The sequence below is a fragment of the Bubalus bubalis genome, chromosome 2, assembly GCF_019923935.1.
Source record: "Bubalus bubalis isolate 160015118507 breed Murrah chromosome 2, NDDB_SH_1, whole genome shotgun sequence".
Taxonomy (NCBI): domain Eukaryota; kingdom Metazoa; phylum Chordata; class Mammalia; order Artiodactyla; family Bovidae; genus Bubalus; species Bubalus bubalis.
This window is the reverse complement of record NC_059158.1, coordinates 6,896,134-6,922,058: the sequence shown is the minus strand read 5'-3', so window position 1 is coordinate 6,922,058 and position 25,925 is coordinate 6,896,134. Positions and strand designations below refer to the sequence as shown.

The 25,925-nt window shown below is 45.4% G+C and overlaps 1 protein-coding gene across 4 annotated transcripts in view; it reads right to left on the bottom strand.

Moving 5' to 3' along the window:
* Positions 1-25,925, bottom strand: part of GCNT2 (glucosaminyl (N-acetyl) transferase 2 (I blood group)) — a 126,826-nt gene that overhangs the window by 81,484 nt on the left and 19,417 nt on the right. Inside the window, exon 1 of one of the 4 annotated variants that reach the window (XM_044926906.2) lies at positions 19,819-21,303. The exons of 2 other annotated variants lie outside the window; for them this stretch is intronic. In XM_044926906.2, the coding sequence (XP_044782841.1) occupies positions 19,819-20,743 (925 nt within the window). In that variant the 5' untranslated portion in view covers positions 20,744-21,303. Of the gene's footprint in view, positions 1-19,818; positions 21,304-25,925 lie in introns of those variants that run through there. One more of the 4 variants, XM_044926930.2, reaches the window with a different exon arrangement.

The following is a 25,925-nucleotide window of genomic DNA, read 5'->3' as shown; positions in this document are numbered from 1 at the left end:
AGCTGAAACTCCAGTACTTTGGCCACCTCATGCGAAGAGTTGACTCATTGGAAAAGACTCTGATGCTGGGAGGGATTGGGGGCAGGAGAAGGGGACAACAGAGGATGAGATAGCTGGATGGCATCACCGACTGGATGGATGTGAGTTTGAGTGAACTCCGGGAGTTGGTGATGGATAGGGAGGCCTGGCGTGCTGCGGTTCATGGGGTCACAAAGAGTCGGACACAACTGAGCGACTGAACTGAACTGAAGGAGTCCTCGGCAGTCCAGTGGTTAGGACTCTGAGTTGTCACTGCTGAGGATCTGAGTTGGTTCCTTGATCTAGGAACTCAGATTCCACAAGCCTTAAGGTGCGGCTAAAAATAAAAGCCACAAAAGAGCAAAAAAACCTCCAAAATCGTGAATTCAAATGGTCGATAGCCTGATTCCTTGAATAAAATTTACTATGGTAAATTCACTATGGTAACTGGTACTTTTAGGAAGAATGAAAGAAAATGGATAGACAGAATGGTGCTAGTTGGTGTTATTTAAATAAGAGAAACCCTAGGTGCAGGTCATCCTGCCCCAAATTCATTCTGTACTTTACTGTACACAGTGCGGACGCCTGTCCTAATCCCAGTCTTTCACGAAACCCACAGGCTAGGGTTATTTACCGACAAACAGTGATGTGTTGAGTATCCTGTTTGCCATCAACTGAAATGGAGGAGGGTGTAGGAGAAGGAGACACACATTTTTTTAAAAATGAAAAAAAGTCAGAAAATACCACACACTGGTGCAGATGGAGAGCAACCAGAACATCTGTGCACTCCAGGAGGAAGCGTGAACTGGGACCACTCCAGGACATTGGCGATTTCTACTCAGGCTGAGCGCAGACCTCTGGCACCCAGCAGTTCCATCCCCAGGTATTTGTGTGTGTGTTTAAAGGACACACGACTCAGCGGTAAAGAATCTCTCTGCCAGTGCAGGAGAGGCTAGAGACGTGGGTTCAGTCCTCGGGTTGGGAAGATATCCTGGAGAGGGAAATGACAACCCACTTCAGTATTCTTGCCTGGGAAATCCCATGGACAGAGGAGCCTGGTGGGCTATAGTCCATGGGGTCGCAAAAGAGTTGGACAAGACTTGGCGACTAAACGACAATTAAAATTTCACCTAGCTCAACATCCACTGCAGCCACATTCCTAGTAGACCCAAATGCCCACCAACAGTTGTTACATGGCAGGGTTTCTCCACCATGGCAGTACTGGCATTTTGGGCTGAATAGGCCTTGTTGGGGGGGTGGTGGGGTGGGTGCTATCCAGTGGAAATTTACCAACATCCTCGGTCTCCACCCACCAGATGCCCATATTACCCCTTGTGCCCCCTCCAGGTTTTGACAACCAATGTCTCCAGATACGGCTAAATGTTCCAGGTCACCCTCCACCTTCCCACCCCAACTTCACATACCTCCTTCTCTGCACACAGCAATGAGAATGAATCATAACTGTCTGCAACCACCAAAAAGGGAATCTCACAAACAGACCATTGAGCAAGGAAAAAAAAAAAAAAAAAAGGCAGACAGGAAAAGTACATGCTGTACATTTCCATTTCTATAAAAGTCAAAAACAGGTAAAAGCGTCTGTGCTGCCAGACATCATGGTAGTGACCGGAATGCTGGTTATGTTCTGTGTCCTTCCACTGACTGCGTGGCTGTGGCTGCGTCCACTTTGTGCAACGGTATCAAGCTGAGCCCTAGTGATACGTGCGCTTCTCTTTGTTATACAGTGTCTCACCAGAAGTGAGTGAATGAATGAAAGTATAACACGAGTCAATGTCCTCCTCCAAGAAATACTCTTTCAGCGAAGTCTCCCAGGTGACCAGGGAAGCAGCTGTCTCTGAAACAGCTCGTATTTATGGTTATCACTCCTGGTCAAACTCTCTGCAAGACCACATTCCATCCCTTCTTCCCTAAGCAGACCAAGGCTGTTTCCACTCTGTCTCCTGACACCAGCCGCCCTCAGTCATGACCCAAAGGTCTCGCCTTCCTACCAGTGAGCAATGTCCAGCAGGAAAGGAGCCAAGAGGAAATAGAACAGGAGGTCACAACTGAATTCAAAACCCCCCTGTTGCACATCCACACAAAACCGAGTGTCAGCCTTTAAGGCACTTGTAATCTGGAGAAGGAAATGGCAACCCACTCCAGTGTTCTTGCCTGGAGAATCCCAGGGATGGGGGAGCCTGGTGGGCTGCCATCTATGGGGTCACACAGAGTCGGACATGACTGAAGTGACGCAGCAACGGCAGCAATCTAGATTAGGGGCTTACAAAGGGCTCAGTGGTAAAGAATCTGCCTGCTGATGCAGGAGACCCATTTTTGATCCCTGGGTCAGGAAGATCCCCTGGAGAAGAAAACAGCAACCCGCTCCAGTATTCTTGCCTGGAGAATCCCATGGACAGAGGAGCCTGGCGGGCTACAATCCACGGAGCTGTAAAACAGCTGGACGCTACTGGGGGACTAAACAACAAGAGTCTCTATTAGACAAGGATGAGGGGACACCTGGGCTGACAAGCAGAATGGACGTTACAACAGGGTACCAGGGAGTGTGAATGACACAGCTGGTAGCCGGGCATCGGGGGGCTCTCGCTCCCTCTTGCCCAATGAGGAAACTCCGAGTCCCAACTCAGAAGGTCACTGGTCTCCCGGTGACCTCCCAGCCCAGGGCCACTGTGCTAGAAGTGGCTGACTCGACTCGAATGTGAGCAGCTTTGCTCAGGGCTTTGTGCTGTTGGTCGGTGTCCCATCCCATGCCGTTCAGGCAGGCCCAGGGACGGCTAGGAGTCAGCACCCAGGAGTGCTTCATAGAAAACCAGGAGAGATAGGGAGAGCCGTGTTCACTTTTACTAAGACATGTGGCTTTCTCCAACATTCCTTTTCTTTCTCCAGCATTCAGTCCATCAGTATGTGCTGGGAAGCACTGGGTCTGAAGCACTGTAAATCTTTTCCTTCAAGCTTCCTTATTGCTCAGAAAACCATCTGGACAATCTTTTCCTTTCCTGTAGAACTGACTTCCAAATTCAGCCTTTCTAGCTCCCCCTTCAGGTGGTCACATTTCTGCAGGTATTAACCTGATCCAGAGGAGTAATTGGTCCTGGGCCAAACCGGGTTTCCAAGGCACCCTTGAACTAATAATTAACCAGGCACCTAAAGATACTCTCCAGGGACCAAGCCCTTGTGAACCATCTCCAACTCTTCTCTTTTTGCAGAGAACAAGTCACCAATTTTAGTGTAGATTATCATTTAATACTCATAGTAACTCTGTGAAGTAGGCACAATTATTATCCCCATTTCACAGATGAGCAAATGAGACTTAGAAATGTCCCACACATATCCAAGGTCATGAAGTTAGGTGGCATTAGAGCTGATCTCTGAATTTATATATATAAATACTGAGCTGCCTTCCAATACATATATGTCTATAAAGGCATCACAGTTCATTCCAAGCTCCTTCGCTCTTCCCAGAGGCCAAGGCCACCGCTGGTGGAGGTGGGACCAGCCTGTCTTGGAGCCAGGACTTCAGCTAAGCATCATGGGAAAGACCACTTACATAGAGTGGGAGGGGGAAGACGAGTGAATGTGCCGGGGTTAATGGGGGCCTGGTTCCTCACTCCTGGGGAAGGAAATGGAGAATAAAGAAGCCTTTGTTGTTGGGTTGGAATTGGAGGTCATGTGAATTTGTGTTTGTTTTTCTGGCTTTGCTGTGAGGCTTGTGGGATCTTCCCCAACCAGAGATCAAACCTGGGTCACGGCAGTGAAAGCAGTGAGTCCTAACAATTGAACCACTAGGGAATTCCCTATGGTTTTTAATAAGCGGGCAGAGATAGGTACATAGATAGATATAAATAGATAGGTACATAGGTAGCTGTGCGGTACATGGATACCTATGTGGAAAATTCTTCAAGGGATGGGAATACCAGACCACCTAACCTGCCTCTTGAGAAACCTGTATGCAGATCAGGAAGCAACAGTTAGAACTGGACATGGAACAACAGACTGGTTCCAAACAGGAAAAGGAGTACGTCAAGGCTGTATATTGTCACCCTGCTTATTTAACTTATATGCAGAGAACATAATGTGAAATGCTGGACTGGATGAAGCGCAAGCTGGAATCAAGATTGCCGGGAGAAATATCAAAAACCTCAGATATGCAGATGACACCACCTTTATGGCAGAAAGTGAAGAAGAACTAAAGAAGCTCTTGATGAAAGTGAAAGAGGAGAGTGAAAAAGTTGGCTTAAAGCTCAACATTCAGAAAGCTAAGATCATGGCATCTGGTCCCATCACTTCATGGCAAATAGATGGGGAAACGGTGGAAACAGTGACAGTCTTTTTTTTTTTTTTTTTTTGTCTAAAATCACTGCAGATGGTGACTGCTGCCATGAAATTAAAAGATCCTTGCTCCTTGGAAGAAAAGTTATGATCCACCTAGGCAGCATATTGAAAAACAGAGACATTACTTTGCTAACAAAGGTCTGTCTAGTCAAAGCTATGGTTTTTCCAGCGGTCACGTATGGATGTGAGAGCTGGACTATAAAGAAAGCTGAGTGCTGAAGAATTGATGCTTTTGAACTGTGGTGTTGGAGAAGACTCTTGAGAGTCCCTTGGACTGAAAGGAGATCCAACCAGTCCATCCTAAAGGAAATCAACCCTGAATATTCATTGGAAGGACTGATGCTGAAGCTGAAGCTCCAATAGTTTGGCCACCTGATGCAAAAAATTGACTCATTTGAAAAGATCTTGATGCTGGAAAAGATTGAAAGCTGGAGGAGAAGGGGACGACAGAGGATGAGATGGTTGGATGGCATCACCGACTCAACGGACATGAGTCTGAGCAAGCTCCAGGAGATGGTGAAGGACAGAGAAGCCTGGCGTGCTGCAGTCCATGGGGTCGAAAAGAGCTGGACACGACTGAGCAACTGAGCAACAACAACAAAAGAGATGTGACCACTAAGTGTAGCTCAAGATCCTTACTCAGATTTTAAGTTTAGGAAGGACATTATTAATACAACTGGTGATACGGGAGTAGGGTCTGTGGGTTAAAGAGGAACACGGCAGCACTTGCTGGTTATACTATGACAGGAAACTCTGCAGGAGAGTGCCTTGGTTGTTAGTGATTATTGCACTTTGAAATGGTGAGAGATGATTTGCAAACGGCTGAAGAGAAGTATAAAGGAGAGAGCGCGGAAGCAAAGAATAAGCAGGTATGGTAGAACGTCATGGGTTGTGGAGTGTAAGTGAAGGGTATAGGGGAGCTCTTTATACTATTCTTATAAGTCTATAAGTATTTTAAGTATAGTAATTTTGGAATTCGTTTAAGAGGTTGAAAACGCATTAAGATCTTCAAACATTTTTTAGACATTCAAGGAGTAGTATTTTCTTTTCTTTCTTTTTAAGGGGAACAGGGGTTTTCTTTAACCACTCTTTATTTATTTAATCTTTCTTTACTTTTTGGTTGCACCGGATCTTAGTCGCAACAGGCAGTGTCTTCAATCTTTAGTTGCAGCGTGCAGAATCTTAGTTCCTGGACCAGGGATCAAACCCACGCCCTCTGCAGTGGTAGTGCAGAGCCCTAATCACCGAACCACCAGGTAAGACCCCTGAAAATTGCAAAGAATAATATCGACCTCCCTCAGAGGATTTCTGAGAGGTTTAAATGACTTAGTCAAATGAAGCATTAACATTAAATCTTTGTACTCTCTCCTGGAGATAACATCTGTTCTACAGAATTTCTTCTTTAGCCACATTTGTATTACCTGCATCAACAAAGCGGTGCCAGGGATTTCCCTGGTGGTCCAGTAGTTAGGATTCTGCTGTCTTGTGGCCAAGGGCGGGGGTTCAATCCCTGGTCAGGCAATTAATGTCTCACAAGCTGCTTGGTGTTGCCAAAAACAACACAAAAAAACAAACAAAGTTCAAGAAAGCAAACAAACAAAGATTTCCAAAACAGTGCCAACGTTGGAGCCACCAAGGCTGCGGAAATAGCCCCCAACTATAAAATTAACACAGGACGACAATTCTACCTAGAGATTATTATGACCAAAGTCAGCTCTTCCCCACCCTTTCGGACCAAACAGAAACCTTGCTTCTCTGAGATTTTGAAATCTGGTTTTTAATGTGGGGTGTTAGATCAAGGAAGTAATTTTCAACAGTTTCCATGCCAGGGCATTTCCTGAAAGCAGTCGTTTGTCTGGCACCTGTTAAAAAATAATGATAACTGAACAAAGTTCTCTTCTTCACAGGTGAATAGACAAGGCTCCCCAACTGCCATGGGCCTTGTGTGCGGAATACACTACCAGGATCAGCAGGTAGCCTCTCAGCAGCTGCGCGCAGCAGGTCAGCCTGTGCGGACACGGCTGGGAAGCTTAGCAGTGTCTACACGGTATGACAAGGAAAGAGGCTGCCACGACAGGAAGCAGTCTGGAGACAAACCAAAAGCCTTCCATTGCTGTCTAGTCACTAAGTCACGTCCAACTCTGTGACTCCGTGGACTGTAGCCCACCAGGCTCCTCTGTCCATGGGACTCCCAGGCAAGAATACTGGAGTGGGTTGCCATTTCCTTCTCCAGGGGATGTTTTCAGACCAGGGATCAAGCCCATATCTCCTGCATGGCAGGAGGATTCTTCACGGCTAAGCCACCAGGGAAGCCTAAAAACCCTCCATACATTTTGGGGAAAGATGGAGCCAGTTCCGGCTACAGCGGCACCTGGGCACCCTCCAGAACAACTCTGGGTTTCTATTCTGAGGCTCCATGTCTTGTCAATAGAGACCTATCATTACGATTATTTTATTCTCAATCCTGCCTTGTCCTTAATTTCATTTCCCCTCCTATCTTAACCTTCTCTTTTATGGCTTTGAAGCTAGAAAGCCACCCCACACCTGGCTTTTGCCTGATTCACAAGATTGAAGCCTTGTGGCTTGTTAGGGCTCAAGACTGTAAAGGCGCCTTTGTCCATGAAATTCTCCAGGCAAGAATACTGGAGTGGGTTGCCATTCCCTTCTCCAGGGGATCTTTCCAACCCAGGAATCGAACCCTGGTCTCCTGCATTGCAGGCAGATTCTTTGCCAGCTGAGCCACCAGGGAAGCCCTGTAAAGTCACAAACAGCTGCACACAGCTCAGTATTTGCACGGAAAATTCTACCCGGGTGGCTGGTTTACCTTCCATAAAAATTGTTATGATTTTTCACCATGGCTAGAAGGAGCTTAGTTAGGATTGCAAAGATTATAGGAATTTGAAGTTCACTTCATTCCTAATAAGGATAAAACTTAGAGAGACACATTTATGAATCCTTGGAGGTAAAAACAAATGCTTGCGAAACTCTTTCAGACTCTGCCCCGAATTTGTCAAGCTCAGTAACACAAGAAATAGTATTGGGAGCAGCAAAGTGGTGTGGATTTAAACAACCCCTTCCTGTGTTTCTAGGTGGTCAAATATAGCCAGCACAGAACAATGCACACATACTAACAGAGACCGAGGCCAAGGGGCAAATCTTGTGAAACTGAAGAAACAAAAAGTAAAAGTCACACAAACACTAACTCGGGCTTCAGCAGCAGTCCTGTATCTCACAGTTCAAGAGCTGGAAGGGAAAGGTCATAGACTAGAGAGAGCAAATATGGGTTGGTTAGACAGGAAGGAATTGTAGCCATTTTATCCTTCAGAGGAGGAAGAATTGTGGTTTGCATAAAACAACAGAAAAGGGCTCAAATCTTAATACAGTATCTCAATTAAAAGGGTTACTTTATTTTTTAAATGAACCTTAACTAATTGCTCAGTCAAAGGGTTCAGGAAGAAGAAACCGGAATTGACATTTTGGCCAGGCATTTTAGCAAGGTATCCTTAATTCAACATTGGACAGTTTCATCTTTTAATCCGCCCAGTCTTCAAAACAAAATCAAGTGTCTTTGGCACTTATGAGTTGGATGTCCTTGAGAAAGTTGCAAAAACTCTCCGTACCTGTTTCCTCATCTATAAAATAGAGCTTGAAATGCCAAGATTCAAAGAAGTAATGCCCAAGAGGCACTTAGTCCTCTTCCAAGAAGGCAGACCAAATGCCAACAAGCACATGAGAAGATTTTCAACATCATGGCTCCTTGTTCGGTAAGTCGTGTTTGATTCTTTGCAGCCCCGTGGACCGCAGCGCTGCAGCGCTGTCTTTCACAATCTCCCGGAGTCTGTTCAAACTCATGTCCATTGAGTGGGTGATGCTATCTAACCATCTCATCCTCTGCCACCCACTTCTTTTGCCTTTAATCTTTCCCAGCATCAAGGTCATTTCCAATGAGTTGGCTCTTTGCATCAAGTGGCCAGAGTATTGAAGCTTCAGCAGCAGTCCTTCCAATCAATATTCAAAAGGCCAACCAACACATGAAAGGTGTTCAAGATCATTGCTCATTAGGGAAATGCAAATCAAACCAAAGGAGATACCACTTCACATCTACTAGAATGGGTAAAATAAAAAGGCAATAATGAGGGTTGGTGCATATGTGAAGAAATTGGAACCCTCATACCTTGCTGGTGGAAATGCAAAATGGTATACCTGCTTTGGAAACCAGCTTGGCAATTCCTCAAAATGTTAAACATAGAGTTACCACATGGACCAGAAATTTTTAAATTTTTAGGGGCCCACTGTGTGGCATGCAAGATTTAGTTCCCCAACCGGGGATAGAACCTGTGCCCACTTTGGTGGAAGTGCAGAGTCTTAACCAGTGAACCTCCAGGGAAGTCCCTGAACCTGTAATTTTACTTATAGAATCTACCCAGGAGAAATGAAAACATGTGCCTGTACAAAGACTTGCCTAGGAATGTTCATAGCAGCATTATTCATAATGGCCCCAAAGTAGAAACAACTCGAAAGCTTATCGACAGATGAATGAGTAAACAAAACGTGATCTACCCCCATAACAGAAGTCATCAATATAAAGAAGAGAAGTACTGATTCATGCTACAACCTGGATAATCCTCATAATCATTCCATTAATGGAAGGAGACAGACATGAAAAAGCATATCTGTGGCTTGACTTAAAAATGTCCAGCAAAGGCAAATCTATTCAGACAGAAAACAAAGGATTGTAAATGGGCATGAAGTTTCTTCTGCAGGTGATAAAAAATATTCTAAATTCAGCTGGGGTCATGGTGGTGCACTTGTACATATACTAAAAACCATTTAATTGTGTACTTGAAACAGGTGAGTTTTACAGTATACAAATTATTATATTTCTGAATAACACACCTCAATTCTGTGGTGTGTAAATTGTACCTCAATAAAGCTATAAACTCAGAGGAAGAAGGACAGTTTGTCCAGCACCTGACATTGAAAATATTCATATGATGAATATTTTAGTCACTTCTTTTGTAGTGACTAAACCTGGGTGGACTGTAAGCTGTTAGTGATTTGGACAGCAGAAGACTACCTGGTTGGCATGAAAGCAATACTTTGGCAGGAAAAACATGGGGTGCAAGAGGCTGGTCACATACCCGGTCTCAGGCGAGTTCCTGGAGAGGGCTGCCATGTGAGGGTCCCTGGTTCCTCACAGTAAGGACTTCAAGAGCCAGCCAGAGTGAAAGAACAAATTTATTGAGGGAAATACACATTCCATAGATAAAGTATGGACCATCTCAGAAGGCAAGAGGCCCCAGGGAACAGGGTTGTTAGTTTTTACGGGCTGGGTAATTTCATAGGCGAAATGCCAGGCTGGATGAATCATAAACTGGAATCAAGATTGCAGGGAGAAATATCAATAAACTCAGGTATGCCGATGACACCACCCTAATGGCAGAAAGCGAAGAGGAACTAAAGAACCTCCTGATGAAGGTGAAAGAGGAGAGTGAAAAAGCATTTAAAAAACAAAAATCATGGTATCCAGTCCCATCACTTCATGGCAGTTAGATGGAGAAAAAAATGGAAACAGTGACAGACTTTATTTTCTTGGGCCCCAAAATCACTGCAGACAGTGACTGCAGCCTGAAATTAAAAGATACTTGCTCCCTGGATGAAAAGCTATGACAAACCTAGACAGCGAATTAAAAACCAGACACCACTTTGCCAACAAATGTCCATATAGTCAAAACTATGGTTTTTTCCAGTAGTCATGTACAGATGTGAGAGTTAGACCATAAAGAAGGTTGAGTGCTGAAGAACTGATGCCTTCGAACTGTGGTGCTGGAGAAGAGTCTTGAGAGTTTCTTGCACAGCAAAAATATCAAATCAGTCAATCTTAAAGGAAATCAACTCTGAATATTCATTGGAAGGATTGATGCTGAAGTTGAAGCTCCAATACTGTGGCCTGATGAGAAGAGCCGACTCATTGGAAAAGATCCTCATGCTGGGAAAGATTGAAGGCAGGAGGAGAAGGGGATGACAGAGGATGAGATGGTTGGATGGCATCACTGACTCAATGGACATGAGTTTGAGAAAGCTCTGGGAGTTGGTGACGGACAGGGAAGCCTGGTGTGCTGCCGTCCAGGGGGTCTCAGAGTTGGACAGGACTTAGCAACTGAAAACACCAGCAAATTTGGGGAAGGGGCAGAGATTTCCAGGAACTGGTCACAATAAACTCTGAAAGAGATGGGAATACCAGACCACCTGACCTGCCTCTTGAGAAATCTGTATGCAGGTCAGGAAGCAACAGTTAGAACTGGACATGGAACAACAGACTGGTTCCAAATAGGAAAAGGAGTACATCAAGGCTGTATATTGTCACCCTGTTTATTTAACTTATGTGCAGAGTACATCATGAGAAATGGTGGACTGGATGAAGCACAAGCTGGAATCAAGATTGCTGAGAGAAATATCAATAACCTCAGATATGACACCACCCTTATGGCAGAAAGTGAAGAGGAACTAAAGAGCCTCTTGGTGAAAGTGAAAGAGGACAGTGAAAAAAGTTGGCTTAAAGCTCAACATTCAGAAAACTAAGATCATGGCATCCGGTCCCACCACTTCATGGCAAATAGATGGGGAAACAGTGGAAACAGTGTCAGACTTTATTTTTCGGGGCTCCAAAATCACTGCAGATGGTGATTGCAGCCATGAAATTAAAAGACACTTACTCCTTGGCAGGAAAGTTATGACCAACCTAGACAGCATATTAAAAAGCAGAGACATAACTTTGTCAGCAAAGGTCCGTCTAGTCAAGGCTATGGTTTTTCCAGTGGTCATGTATGGATGTGAGAGTTGGACTATAAAGAAAGCTGAGTGCCAAAGAATTGATGCTTTTGAACTGTGGTGTTGGAGAAGACTCTTGAGAGTCCCTTGGACTGCGAGGATCCAACAAGTCCATCCTAAAGGAGATCAGTCCTGGGTGTTCATTGGAAGGACTGATGTTGAAGCTGAAACTCCAATACTTTGGCCACCTGATGTGAAGAACTGACTCATTGGAAAAAACCTTGATGCTGGGAAAGATTGAGGGCAGGGGGAGAAGGGGACGACAGAGGATGAGATGGTTGGATGGCATCACCAACTCAGTGGACATGGGTGTGGGTGGACTCCGGGAGTTGGTGATGGACAGAGAGGCCTGGCATGCTGCGGTTCACGGGGTCGCAAAGAATCGGACATGACTGAACAACTGAGCTGAACTGAACACTTTTATGGTTGACCTTGGAACTGTCATGGTGTCTATAGGTGTGTCATTTAGCTAATGTATTACAAGGAAGCTCAAGGTTCAGTGGAAATCAAACCTTCCACCTTCTTGGGCCTAACCACGTTGGGGTTCTAGCCAGTTTATGTTCTGTTCTCAACAGCTCCTTCATTTTTTTTAAAGGTTGTGCCCTGCCCCTGTCCTGCCTGTTTTAATGCCACATTTATTTTATAGTAGCACAATAGGTGAATCATATTCAGTATGACACTCAGCAGTGTGTGGTCGAGGCTCATAAAGACAAAAATGTCCCTCTAACCCTCTAGGACTCTTCACTCTGTCTCCACAGATACTGGAACAACAATAAACCCTTAAGAAGATAAGGATACCAGCAGGAGCAAAAGAGTCCAGAGGACAAACTCTACCCATGGGTGGTGGGTGCTCAGTACACAGAGCTCAGTACAGCTCTCAAAGATAATCAGAATTTCTTCAGGCAAAGAGAGGCCTCAGGGGAAAAGCTGACCGAGAGGAAAGAGGTCGGCTTGGGGCTTAGCAACTCTACCAGGAATTCAAGTGGTAGCAAAGTAAAGCACCTACCTACATTTTCTGGATAGTTTTAATCAGAGCCTCTCAGGGTTGGTACAACTGGCAAATTCCCCTAATGGTTGATTTTGATTTTCTAAGACTTGAACTAAAACAGTTTCCATCACTGCCATGATACAGAGGCTGACGCGAGGTGAGCTCGGTCTCAGGTAACTGCTGACTCCCACAGACCCACTGCACTCAAGTTTTCTGGTGGATTTGGCCTAGGTGCTAAGGATGTCTGCCCTTTGGAAAAGGGGGTGGAGCCAGAGGCAGGACGTAAAAACTGAATTAGACTGAAAATAGCAGACTGAACTTTCTGCCAAACGGAAGGAGAATTTCCATCACTTGGAGAAAAAATGACACTGAAGAGAAGGGGAAGACTACACTATCATCGCCCATTCAATGGCTCCTCACTCAACATTCTGCTGGAGCCCAGCGGGAGGAGGAAGTTAGGCCAGAAGTCCAAGGGCTGGTGTCAGTCATCCAGTTCATGCTCTCCCTTTTGGGGTGCAGGAGGTGAGGGTGGGGCAGGGAGGCGGGGTTGAGGGGGGACCAGTGAGATGCTGTGGGGGTCACCCTAGGACAGCAGTCAAGTGGGTGGGTGGGGGTGGCGGCTTCTGTGGGAGGGGCGGGGAGCAGAGAAACTTCCCTGAGGAAGTAAGTGACCTTTCAACGCGAACTGAGGCTATTTCAACTAGATCGGGCGAACATTCCAGAATGAGCGACAAAAGAGCATTTCAGAACGAAGGGGCAGTGTGAGCAAGGGCCTGGAGACTGTCTGTCTTCCGACAGAGCTAGGATGACAGAAACTTGGCAGCGTCAGAGGCCCTGGACTCGGCTCAGAATGCCACTTCCTAATAAGAGGAAAGAGAAAGCAGCCACTTCAGACCCCACTCACATGACCCTGCTAATAAAAGCAACAGCTGAATGGTGACCTCTGTGGGCTGCATGTCCAATTTCTAGTAAAAAAAAATATCCCTGTGCCTTCAAAAACACTTTTTTTTTTTTTGGTCACACACAGAAATTTTAGAATCCTAACACTAAAACTTCAAAAAGCAGCATCTAAGAAGTTCTTTTTTGTTCTCCCTCTCTTGGAAGAGTTAATAAGCTCCTACAACATCCCAGGTACAATTTGTGTGCAATCTAATTCTTCCTACAGTCTGACAAGGTGATGTTTTGATGACAAATCAGAGAAATTAGACATTTTGCCCCAAATGACACAGATTGTAGGTGGCAAAGCCAGGACTGTCTGCTTTTAAATCCCGCCAACAAATTGGGAGCCACCGCTGACTCTACAGGCTTCCCAGGGAGCTCAGTTGGTAAAGCATCTGCCTGCAATGCAGGAGACCCCGCTTTGGTTCCTGGGTAGGGAAGATCCCCTGGAGAAGGGATAGGCTACCCACTCCAGTATTCTTGGGCTGCTTTTGTGGCTCAGCTGGTAAAGAATCTGCCTGCAATGTGGGAGACCTGGGTTCAATCCCTGGGTTGGGAAGATCCCCTGGAGAAGGGAAAGGCTACTACTCCAGTATAGCAGAGTTAATTATATTAAGTATGACATACGCTGCAATCCTTATTTATCTTGTAACTGGAAGTTTGTACCTTTTGACTGTCTTCATCCAATATCCCCTCCCTCTGGTAACCATAAATTTGATCTCTTTCCCTTTGAGTTTGTTTTTGATGGATTCTTGACCTGTGCTAGTTCCTGTCACACAACACAGTGATTTGCTATTAATACGTTTATACATTTCAGAGTAATCTCCACAAGGGGCTATTGCCATCTGTCACCACCGAAGACATTACATTATTATTGGCTTTGTTCCCCACCCTGTAGCTCTGTACCTTCCCTACCTGTGACTCATTTATCTTGCAACTGGAAGTTTGTACCTCTTTTTTCTCTTTTAAAATATTTATTTATATTTTTAGGCTATGCCGGGTCTTAGTATCGCCGTGCAAACTCTTACTTGTGGCACAGGGGATCTAGTCCCCTGGCCAGGGATCTAACCTGGGCCTCTAGCATTGAGAGCATGGAATCTTAGCCACTGGACCACATGGGAAGTCCCAGTTTGTACTTTTTAGTATCCTTCACCTAGTTCTACCTCCAACCCCCTTGCCTCTGCCAACCATTTGTTTGTTCTTTGTATCGACAACTCCATTTCTGTTTTTTTTGTTTTTTAGATTCCACATATAAGTGAAATCCTCTGGTATTTTTCTCTCTACCTGACTCTTTTCATTCAGCGTAGTACTCTCTAGGTCTACCCATGTTATTACAAATGACAAGATTTCATTCTTCTTTATTGCTGAGTGTGTGTGTGTGTGTGTGTGTGTGTGTAAACCACATCTTCTTTATCCATTCATCTATTGATGGGCACTTAGCTTGGTTCCATATCTTGGCTATAATAAATAATGCAGGAATGAAGATGGGGTATATATTAATGCATGTTTTTGAGTTAGTATTTTTGTTTTCTTTGGATAAATACCCAGTGGTGGGATTGCTGGATTGTATGGTAGTTCTATTTTTTATTTTTTATTTTTTTGAGGAAAGATGGTATTTCCTTGAAAAATAACTCGCATGTATCCCAACTTGCTGATTTCTTTTCCTATGACAAAAGTCTATATTTCAACAGATACAAAAAAAGAGATTGTTCAAGCTATTAATAAAACTTGTCCCCCAACTGTCCTTCCCCAACAAGTCTGCCCCTACACCCAGTGATCCTGGAAGCTTTGTGAGCATAATGTGTTTGAGAAGCATAAATTTCCTCTGGAGATAGCAAGATCCCAGCCAAATCCCTGGGGGGGGGCTGTGAAGCTGTGAGTTCCCAGAAGCAGCTTTATTTAGACTGATTCTTCCTGCTTCTCTCAAGGTTTCAGCACTTGGCACCTCAGCACAGCATCTGTACATATAAAGAGACTAAAGCAACTAGCCAGCCTCCAATAAAGATGGAGTCAGGCCAGTGTGGACTTTACAGCAGAAACTCAACAAGCCTCCCTTTTCAAGGGCACAGGGGCACATACACGGCAGAAAATACCAGCAGGGCGGGTCCATCGGCTGGTTCTCCAAGGGAAAAATGAAAAGCGAATAAAATCTGTCTTCCAAGCCCACAATCTCCAATTTTCTTCTTTTCTCTATACCTTCCCTTTTTGATTTCTTGTTGTTCTTTTTTTCCTCCCATCTCCAATGAAACCTGCTCTCAGCTTTTTCTTTTTCTGTGAGATTTTTTTCAGAATGAGAAAAGACTCTTTTCATTCATTCATTCATTAATATTAATTTGAAATAAGCTCCCACTGAATCAAATGAGAAATATTCCTTTGTTGCAAGTGAGGCCAAAACCGTTGGTCAGTTTCAAAATCTTTAAATCCCAAGAGCATGTGATGAATAAAACTAACCCACCAAAAGTTCCTGCTCAGGGCAGAACCATGCCGACGGGAGGAGCACATGATCTATAACTTGGAAGCAAACAGGAGGTGGTGAACTGGCACCTCTGGCCCATAAAAGGATCTCTGTCCTAACTGGAAATCAGCCATGGCTGAGGCCAATGGGGAACTGAAAGGCTGCCACCTTGGTGTGACCTGGGTTAAGGAATGGAAGGCGCAGGACAGAGTTGGGAGAGAAGCGGGGTGAAGACGGAGGAAGGTCAGGAACCCTCATTTCACAACAGCTGGTGACATCCGTTGGACAGCATCTTTTAAGGCACCTGTGAACGCTCTTTCTGGAGCACATCTGTCCTTGTGGGCCCCTTCGCCTGAGCGGGCTGTGCAGGAACCCTCACTTCTGAGAGGTTTCCGGAGGACTGGCTGCTGCTGAATGGTCTTACTGTGTATTAGGACCACGGCTTGCCTTGTGTTTGAAACCATGTGACCCTGCCCCGCTGGCCCCACCTGACCTGAATGGTTGGGAGCCTCAATGAAAGGCAGCGCATCTACAGAGGGGTCACCTGCTGCCCAGGAAGTGGCCGGGATGCAAACAGGGATGCTCCCTATCCAGTGACTTCAGGACCCACACAGCGAGACTCTCTGAGAACAAACATCTGAAGGAGACAGGGAGGAATTTCCATCAACAGAGCGGCCCAGAATCTGGCTGGAGACACAAGGGGAAGGTGTTGAAAGTAGAACCCGCCGGGCTCATGAGCAAGAAGAAGCCCTGAAGCAGAGGTAAGACTCTTAGGTAAGGACGGAGAACCAGAGATGAAGATGCTGATGCTTCTCCAAGTCGCTAGGACTGCCCTGCTGCTGTCTGACTGTTCTTCCCTGAGCGGGGAGGACACCCGGCTGCCTGCTCTGTGCTTCCCAGGAGCCGCCAGCCATGGGCACCTTTGGTATTTGAGTTATATTGGGTTCAATAAAATACATGATTCAAAGTCACTTGACCTACTCATTCTTGTTTCTATAATGCAGCCGCGAAAGATGGAAAATTACCTATGTGGCTCACACTGCACTTCTCTCAGATGGTGTACTACATCCCCACAAGGCCATTTCATCCAGGAGATCTTTTTTTCTGTCCTATTGCTTCTTCTTCTGATTTTTTTAACTTTTTGGCCACACCACTTGGCATGTGGGATCTTAGTTCCCCAACCAGGGATTGAACCTGTGCCCACCCCCGCCATGGAAGCTTAAATTCTTAACCACGAGACCACAAGGGAAGTCCCTGTCCTATTACTTGAGAATCCTAACACACCCACCATCACTGCAGTTAATTAGAACAATCTTAAAATGTCCAAAACAAATAGCCAACAAACTCAGCAAAGAAGGATCCTTGAAACAGAAATGACCCAGATGTTCACATAGCAGGAGGAGCCATTAAACAAGACAGCCACTTAAGTTTCTAGTTCCCTCACCTCCTCACCAACAAGCCCTACTCGCAGGCCTGCCTCAGGTCTTGTAAGAGTTGGCTGGCCCAGTGAAGGCCTCTAACAAGGATCCTCTGGACACATAACACAGAAGCAATTCTAAAGGCTCCTTCCTTGAAACGTTTTGAAAGGCATGGAGCTGTCCATTTGTTTTCCATTGTCTCGCTGACCTGTAACTGCTGGTCTTTACCAGAGATTTAACAATCTAGTTCCAATAGATAAATCATGCTGAGGACGCAGAATTTCTGTTCAATAAATTGATTAGAATCATTAGTTAGACTCATGGGCTCCAGAGTGAAAGAGACTCACAGGCCATCTGTCCAACACTTGATAAATGAGTTTCCTTGACACTATTTCTCCAGCCTCGGCTTCCAAACATCCCTTAGGTTTGTTCACTATTCTAATCCCAGATCCATGGAAACGGTCTACATAGTATGTGGTCCAAGCAACACGTAAGAGACAAGTGGGGCTTTTCCTTCCCTTACTCTGGGTACTACAACTCCACGTGAACAGCTAAATGGTCATGACTCCTCCAGTTCAGTTTCTTTTTAAAATTTTATTATTTTTGGCCACATCATGACTTAGTTGGGTCTTAGTTGTGGCTCACAGGCTTAGTTGCCCCAAGGCATGTGGGATCTTAGTTCTCCAACCAGGAATTGAACCATATCTGCACTGGGAGGCGGATTCTTAACCACGGGACCACCAGGGAAGTTCCTTCACTTCACTTTCTTGAGCCCTGATTTCTTTTTTGATTGTGATCTCTGCCAAAAGAGGTCATTTAATTTTTTTCTTAATTAAAAAAATTTATTCAAATATAGTTGATTTACAGTGTTGTTCTAGTTTCAAGTATACAGCAAAGTGATATATATATCTATAGGGTTGCAAAGAACCGGACACAAGTGAAGCAACTGACCATACACACACACATATATGTATGAAACCCCATGGACGGTAGCCCACCAGGCTCCTCTGTCCATGGGATTCTCCAGGCAAGAATACTGGAGTGGATTGCCCAGCCCTCCTCCAGGGGATCTTCTCAACCCAGGAACTCAACTTGTGTCTCCTGTACTACAGGCAGATTCTTTACTGCTAAGCCACCGGGAAAGCTTTTTCAGATCATTTTCCAATACAAGTTATTACAAGACATTGCCCCGTGCTATACACTAGGTCCTTGTCTTGATTTCTTTTATCATTACAACATTACTCATTCCTGCTCTGGGAAAACCATCGATTTAAAAAGCATTTTAAGTCTAACAAGCTTTGTGTACTAACATCAAAAATAAGCATCCACAGTGCTTCACAGCCTTGACTGTTCCTGAGAATTTCCTGGAGGCTGAACAAATACTGAAGTTCACATCCACCCAGGAAATCAGGAAATGTATTTTTACAAGCTCCAGGAGCCTTTAATATGTATCTAGGGCTGAACCACTAATCTGAAGAAGCCATGACCCTAATCCTTATGTTGATTCAAGTTAGTTTTCCTTTGAACTAGGAATCTGAATTTTTATTTCCAATTGAACTAGCAGAACTGAAATTAGTTCACTGTAAACAATTGGAGATTATTTAAGGCATTTAGAACTTGGACCAAGGAAAGGTGAAGTTGATTTAGGAACAACCGAACAACTAATTTGGGAAATCACCTTAAAAGCAATGGCACCCCACTCCAGTACTCTTGCCTGGAAAATCCCATGGATGGAGGAGCCTAGTAGGCTGCAGTCCATGGGGTCACTAAGAGTCAGACACGACTGAACGACTTCACTTTCATTTTTCACTTTCATGCATTGGAGAAGGAAATGGCAACCCACTCCAGTGTTCTTGCTTGGAGAATCCCAGGGACGGGGGAGCCTGGTGGGCTGCCGTCTATGGGGTCGCACAGAGTTTGGACACGACTGAAGTGACTTAGCAGCAGCAGGCTTAGGCGACCTGGTACAATTGGTGCATTTGCCTGCTGCTGCTGCTGCTAAGTCACTTCAGTCGTGTCCAACTCTGTGTGACCCCATAGACGGTAGCCCACCAGGCTTCCCTGTCCCTGGGATTCTCCAGGCAAGAACACTGGAGTGGGTTGCCATTTCCTTTTCCAATGCAGGAAAGTGAAAAGTGAGAGTGAAGTCGCTCAGTCGTGTCCAACTCTTAGCGACCCCATGGACGGCAGCCCACCAGGTCATGCAACCACACTGAAGCTTCTTTGTCTATAAAATAAAGACATCGATCGGTCTAGGAATCTTTGGGCTTCCTAGGTGGCACAGTGGTAAGGAATCCACCTGCAAAGCAGCAGATGCAGGGGACATGGGTTTGATCCTTGGCTAGGGAAGATCCCTTGGAGAAGGAAATGGCAACCCACTGCCTGGGAAATACCATGGACAGAGGAGCCCGGGGGGCTACAGTCCATGGGGTAGGTTGTAGAAAAGTCAGACACTAGTGACTGAACAACAACAACACAAAATGAAGATGAATTACACTACCCACTCTGTGAGCAGAGCTGACATAAAGATATTTTAATGAACATTTGAAACTGTGAATGTGTGCTAAGTCACTGCAGTCGAGTCTTAGCATCCCTATGGACTGCAGCCCACCAGGATCCTCTGTCCACAGGAGTCTCCAGGCAAGAATACTGGAGTGGCTTGCTAAGCCCTCCTCCAGGGGATCTTCCTGACCCAGGGATCGAACTCACATGAAGAAAGATCTTTACGAAGGTGTTAATTTTTAAAAACTTATTTTTTAGTGGTTTATTCAGTATTGGCCATGAGATGTTAATTCATAACAAAAGTCAAGAGATGTACATACCAGGAATCCTATTGAGTGTGACCCAGAAATGTTCGTCAGGACTGTACGTGTCCTTGGACCAGGACAATAAGTCAAGCGCCAGCGGGTCGTGAAGGACGAAGTTTGCGAATTCCCTTGTGAGGGCCACATAGGCAGTGCCAAAGTAAACGGTCATGTTGTGAGGAGGCAGTGTTTTCAATTTCGTAGTTTTAATCACATAGGAATTTTTTTGGTTTAATAGCTCGTGGTGGACATACTTAGTCCGCCCAATTGCGTGAGCTGGAGGCAGCACCCCGGGGGTGATGTTTTTCCCTTTAAATCCCTTCAGATACTGAACGATCTCCCTGTTGGTTTTCAAGGGGAAATCTTGCCCACAGGTGTTGAGGATGTATTTCCACGGCACCTCTGAGGCCACAAGATCTTTCATGCAGTTCAGGTCAGCCTGGAGCCTGGAAATCCCACCGTAGACCACGGGCTCCATCTTGGAAGCCAGAAAAGCATTTGGGAAGCAGCTCAGTAACTGCTTCACCGAGCCTTTAAATGTGTCTGTCGCCTTTTTGTCCACGTGAACGCAGTAGACATTTTGGGGCATGTAAATAGCCCTGAAGAGTCTCTCAAAAGTGCCGAAGTCTTTGTGGATGGTCATCACATAAGCCAAGGGGAAGCCAGCCTCTTCTTCAGAGAGTGTTTCTGTTATGTAGTGACTCTGAGCCACGTACTCATGACAGGTGGTTTCACTGAAGGTACTCCTCAATGCATTCTTTTTAGGGCAAAAACTCTTCCCCTTAAAAATCTGGTGACAGACTTCTGATAACAGTGAAGCATTGGATATGGAAGCTTGAAGGAAATTTTTGTTCTCCCCTAACTTGTTGTTGCAAACAAACACAAAAATCAGGGCCGTGACCAGAGACACACAGAAAAGACAACGCTTCCAAAAGCCCATCATTCAAACCCAGGAAATGAGTAGAATGTCTCTTGGGACATCTGGTCAGAGGGTAGACAGACTTAACTTACATTTTCTCCGAAATCCATAGCCATCCTCTAGGTGGACGCAGCTCTGACCGGCCGCTCCGCGACCTTCCAGCTGATCCTGCTTGTCCTTTTTCCGTCTTCCTTTCCTCTGCATTCCCCACGGTGCTGCTTTTCCACCTTTCTCCAACACGTTTCTGAAGGAACTCTTAGCGATTTGCTTTGCTCTGTCTCCTCCCCCGTCTCATCTTGCAACCCGTTTATACACACACAAAAAACAAGTTGCCCCAGGGAGGTTCTGACCCCAGTGTGTCCACCCTTCCCTACAGGAAAATCAGTGAGGGGTGAAGGGACCTTTCTGCAAGTCACCGCTCTCAGACTTTAACCCCGACCTCTTCTCTCAGCCAGAAGGTTGGCAACTGTGTCAGCTCCCAGACTTCCTGTTAATCATTGCATTCAACTGACTGAGTTTGTTTGCTTAAACAGCACTGCCAAGTTACAAGCATCGGTCCCGAGCACGTGAACACTGCCTGGAGAGATAATCTGTCAATAAATATTTAGTACTTAAAAATTAATCACCTCACCTTGTCTTTTTCCACACACGCCCCCCTCTCCATATTGGCTGGCTATGCCATAAAGCATGGCGTATGACTGGCTGTTGAGCCATTCTTTCCAGCACTTAATTTTCTCTGCTATGAGGTAAGGTCTTTAAAAAGGCACATTAGCAAGCGAACCTCACCACCTGACTTACTACACTAAGATGAATAAAAGCTAATTAAAAAAAAAAAAAACCCAAACAGGGACTTCCCAGTGGTCCAGTGGTTAAGAATCTGTCACGCGACGCAGGGGACATGGGTTCTATGCCAGGTCTCAAGTGTTGCACCTAAGACCTGATGCAGGCAAATGAATAAATATTTTTTAAAAAATACATTTACATAAAAAAATACTCCTAAAAGCCTAGCAGCCCATTATAACTCCCAAATTGCATAGGGCCTAAAGCTGAAGTTAGTGAATATCAAGTTTATCTCATCTAAGCCCAGGTGGCTCAGTGGTAAAGAATTTGTCTGCCAATGCAGGAGACACAGGAGACATGGATTTGATCTCTTGGTTGGGAAGATCCCCCGAAGGAGGAAATGGTAACCTGCTCCATATTCTTGCCTGAAGAATCCCATGGACAGAGAAGACTGTTGGGCTAGAGCCATGGGATCACAAAAGAGTCAGACATGACTTAGTAACTAAACAACCACAGAACTGAAGGAGAGAAGGTTCTCAGATTCCATATACCTATAAACCTTCCCAAAGGAGTTCCCTTATCTGTAAAACATGAGAATAATTTTATCACCTTCATAAGTCAGTCGTGGGAATACAATGAGAAAAATGTATCAAGGGTTCACGGCCCCCTCCAACCATGAGTGGGGCTGAGACTGGAGACAGCTGGACCCCAGGCTGGGCAGCGGGAGCTTGTCTCCAGTTGGTGCTTCATGGCAGAGATAAAGACAGGAGCAGAGAGGAGCTGAAATCTGCTTGAGTGAGAAGATGATGACCAGTCTTCATCCTGGAGGTCAAGGAGATCTCCTTGACTGCACATGTGCAGAAAGGCCCCTCAGGGGTCAAAAATGGAGGCATCTATGTCTAATTATGCTTTCAAAATGAGTTGAATAGTTTGTATAACTTTTTCTCCTCATACATGCAGATGATGACATGAACTCTCCCTTTCTTTGCTTTGGCTCTCCTCATTCTTGGCACAGTTCCATTTCTCCAGAGATTTCATGCATAAAAGCATCTCTAATTACTTGCCCGTTCTACCCTGAATTTACAACTCCCCAAGTTTGCTATTATTGTTGTTGTTATTTATTTATTTATTTATTTTTTTGTTATTTTAATATTGTTTTTTTATTTGGCTGCCAAGTCTTCTCTGCATCATGCGGGATCTTCTGTTGCAGCTCTTGGGCTTACCTAACTGCTCCGTGGCAAGTGGGATCTTAGATCCCTGGCCAGGGATTGAACCTGTGTCCCCTGCATTGCAAGGTGGATTCTTAGCCCCTGGACCTCCAGTCTTTGAAGTCCCTACAACTCCCTGAGTTTAAAGTTACAAGGGGAAGAACGTTTAAAAATTGGCACTTGGCTGCAGTGGAATCCTAACCCCAAATCCTTAAAATCAGAAGGATTTTGACAATGCTAGACATTATTAGTGTCGATCTTTTTTTTTTTTTTTGCACTACTCCAGTGCTCTCTGATGTTTACTCTCCTGGTGGTCACATGGTAGATGCTGGTTTTCCTGAGGCCCTTTTGCACGACACCACTCACCATTCTTCCGAATTCTGGGCAGGATGCTCTTGCCATTTACACAAGATTGTAGAAGGGATGGTAATAAGTGACGAAAAAGAACGGCAATCCTTTCCCTCAGTTTGAATATTGGGTCAAAAACTATGTTTTAATTAATTAATTTTTGGCTGTACTGGGTCTTCGCTGCTGTGCACAGGCTTTCTCTAGTTGCGGCGAATAGGGGCTGCATTTCATTGCGGGGCACGGGCTTCTCATCTCCTGAGTTCTCTTGTTGCAGAGCACAGGCTTAGGTGGGTGGGCTTCGGTAGTTGCACAGCGTGGGCTCAATAGCTGTGGCGCATGGGTTTAGTCACCTCGGCACGTGGAATCTTCCCAGACCGGGGATTGAACCTGTGTCCCCCGCATGGGCAGGCAGAACTCAACCAGGAAAATCCCAGGAAGGAAATGGCAACCAGGCAAATCCCAGGTCAAAACTGATACCCCAAATTCTAAGTTGGAGGCACCGACTGAGTAGGTTAGAATTCTGGAGAAGTCGTCAGCCAGGGCAGACTTGTGGCTCAGTTACTCAATAAATGGCTGGGTGAGAGTCCCTTGGACTGCAAGGAGGTCCAACCAGTCCATCCTAAAGGAGATCAGCCCTGGGTGTTCAGTGGAAGGACTGATGCTAAAGCTGAAACTCCAATATTTTGGCCACCTCATGCGAAGAGTTGACTCATTGGAAAAGACCCTGATGCTGGGAGGGATTGGGGGCAGGAGGAGAAGGAGACGACAGAGGATGAGATGGCTGGATGGCATCACAGACTCAATGGACATGAGTTTGAGTGAACTCCAAGAGTTGGTGATGGACAGGGAGGCCTGGCGTGCTGCGATTCATGGGGTTGCAAAGAGTCAGACACGACTGAGCGACTGAACTGAACTGAACTGTATGATGAAGTCCTAGAATTCAACCCATACTTGCTTATTTCTATATAACGCTCACTCTTACAAATTCCCACTCCAGTCATAAACTCATTTTCATCCTAAGAAAACTGCACTGAAAGTTTAATCTCCACAGCTGACTGTAGAAAGGGAACAGAGAGAAGAGCCCTGTTTGTACAGCTGTGGTTACTCCACACACCAGTACCCAAAGCACTTTTCACATATTCCTTTCATTTTGACAGCACCTCTGTGCCCAAGTGAGAAACCAGGGATACCAAGTGGAAACTTTGTCTGAGTCCCCAGAGGTCACAGAGAAAGAGCAACCTGGGTTAAAATGGTTTTAACGTCACATTTTGTCTTTTTTTCCAGCTCTGTCTCTGGCCAGACTCTCTTCTCTGTCCATCTTCTTTCTCTTTTCTCTCCCTCCTCTTTCTCTGTTTGTCTATACGTTTACTATACTAAACTCTGTACTCTGCTTTACCTTCATCTCTTTTGGGGGTTTGGTTTTTTTATTAGCCACAGGAAATAGTCTGAAGCACCAGGACTTAAAATAGCCCCGCGTGTGGTTGAGAAAGAGTGGTGAGTAACAGCCTGGATTGTAGGCAGGAAGGTCTCCAGTTGAGTCAAAGCCACTCTTGACAGCCCAGCGCTTCTGAGAAAGCCATTTGATCTCACACTGCTCTGCTTCCTCCGGAGTAAATTTGAGAAAACAACCCCTGCTCTCATTCAGGGACCTCCAAGGCTGGCTTCCTCCCAAGCAAATCACCCATGCTTCTGAGTCTGGGTTTTTTCCGACATCAACGTCCGGGTGCAGCTGGAAGATTCCAGAAGTAACATACAGAAAGCATCCAGCCAGAGAGTGGCCACAGACGTCAGAGTGAATTTCAGACTTCCAGGGAAAGCCATTGGGAAGAAAAGAGTGAGGGATGGAGGTGGGGAAGGTTGCAGTTTTTTGATACAAAATCCCTGGAAATAGAGTAGCAGGAAATGTAAGAAAAAGCTGGCTCTTTTCTTTTTCTCTTTGGCTGCACCAGGCAGCGTGCAGGATCTTCCCTGACCCAGGGATGGAACCCACATCCCCTGCAATGGAAGCTCGGAGTCTTAACCACTGGGCCACCAGGAAAGCCCAAAGCTGGTTCTTGCCAAAACAGTCCATTACATATCATTGGTATAATGCAAAGCTGAGGCCAAGAGCTGACAGATGAAGAGCAGCTCAGGGTTGTGTGCCTAGTTGCTCGGTCGAGTCCAGCTCTTTGCAGCCCTATGAGCCCGCTGTAGCCCACCAGGCTCCTCTGTCCATGGGATTTCTGAGCAAGAATAATGGGGTGGGTTGCTATTTCATTCTCCAGGGGATCTTCCCTACCCAGGGATTGAACCCACATCTCTTACATCTCCTGCATTGGCAGGCGGGCTCTTTACCACTGTGCCACCTGGGAAGTATCTGGTAATAACCTACAACAGAAAAGAATCTGAAAAAAGAATATATATAAGTGAATCACTTTGCCATGTACCAGAAACTAAAAGAACATGTAAATCAACTATACTTCAGTTTTAAAAAAAGAGGTGATGTTTCCAGAAAACCTCTTCCCTCAGTAGTTTTCTAGCAAATTGACCCCTTTCTATCTCTCTCCATTGCCGGGAGGATAAAGTTGCCTGGGAGCACGCTAGTTTGAATCTTCTCCTTCGCGTATGATGGAGGCCGTTATTGGAGTTTACGCTGGTATTTAAACGCAGAATAACAAAAGCTGGAATGTGGAAGCTTAACGTTCTGTTTGCCTCAGTCCCAGTCCCAAAGGCCTGTCCTTCAGAGTCGCAAAGACTAAGACTTAAAATAAGCTGGAGTCTTGGAGTCTCAAGTTACTGTTATCCAACACCGGCTTACCCTCCCCTACAGAGTCCTGAAAGCTTTGAATCTAACACTTCCAACTTCAGAAATGTTGTAAGATGTCGCCATG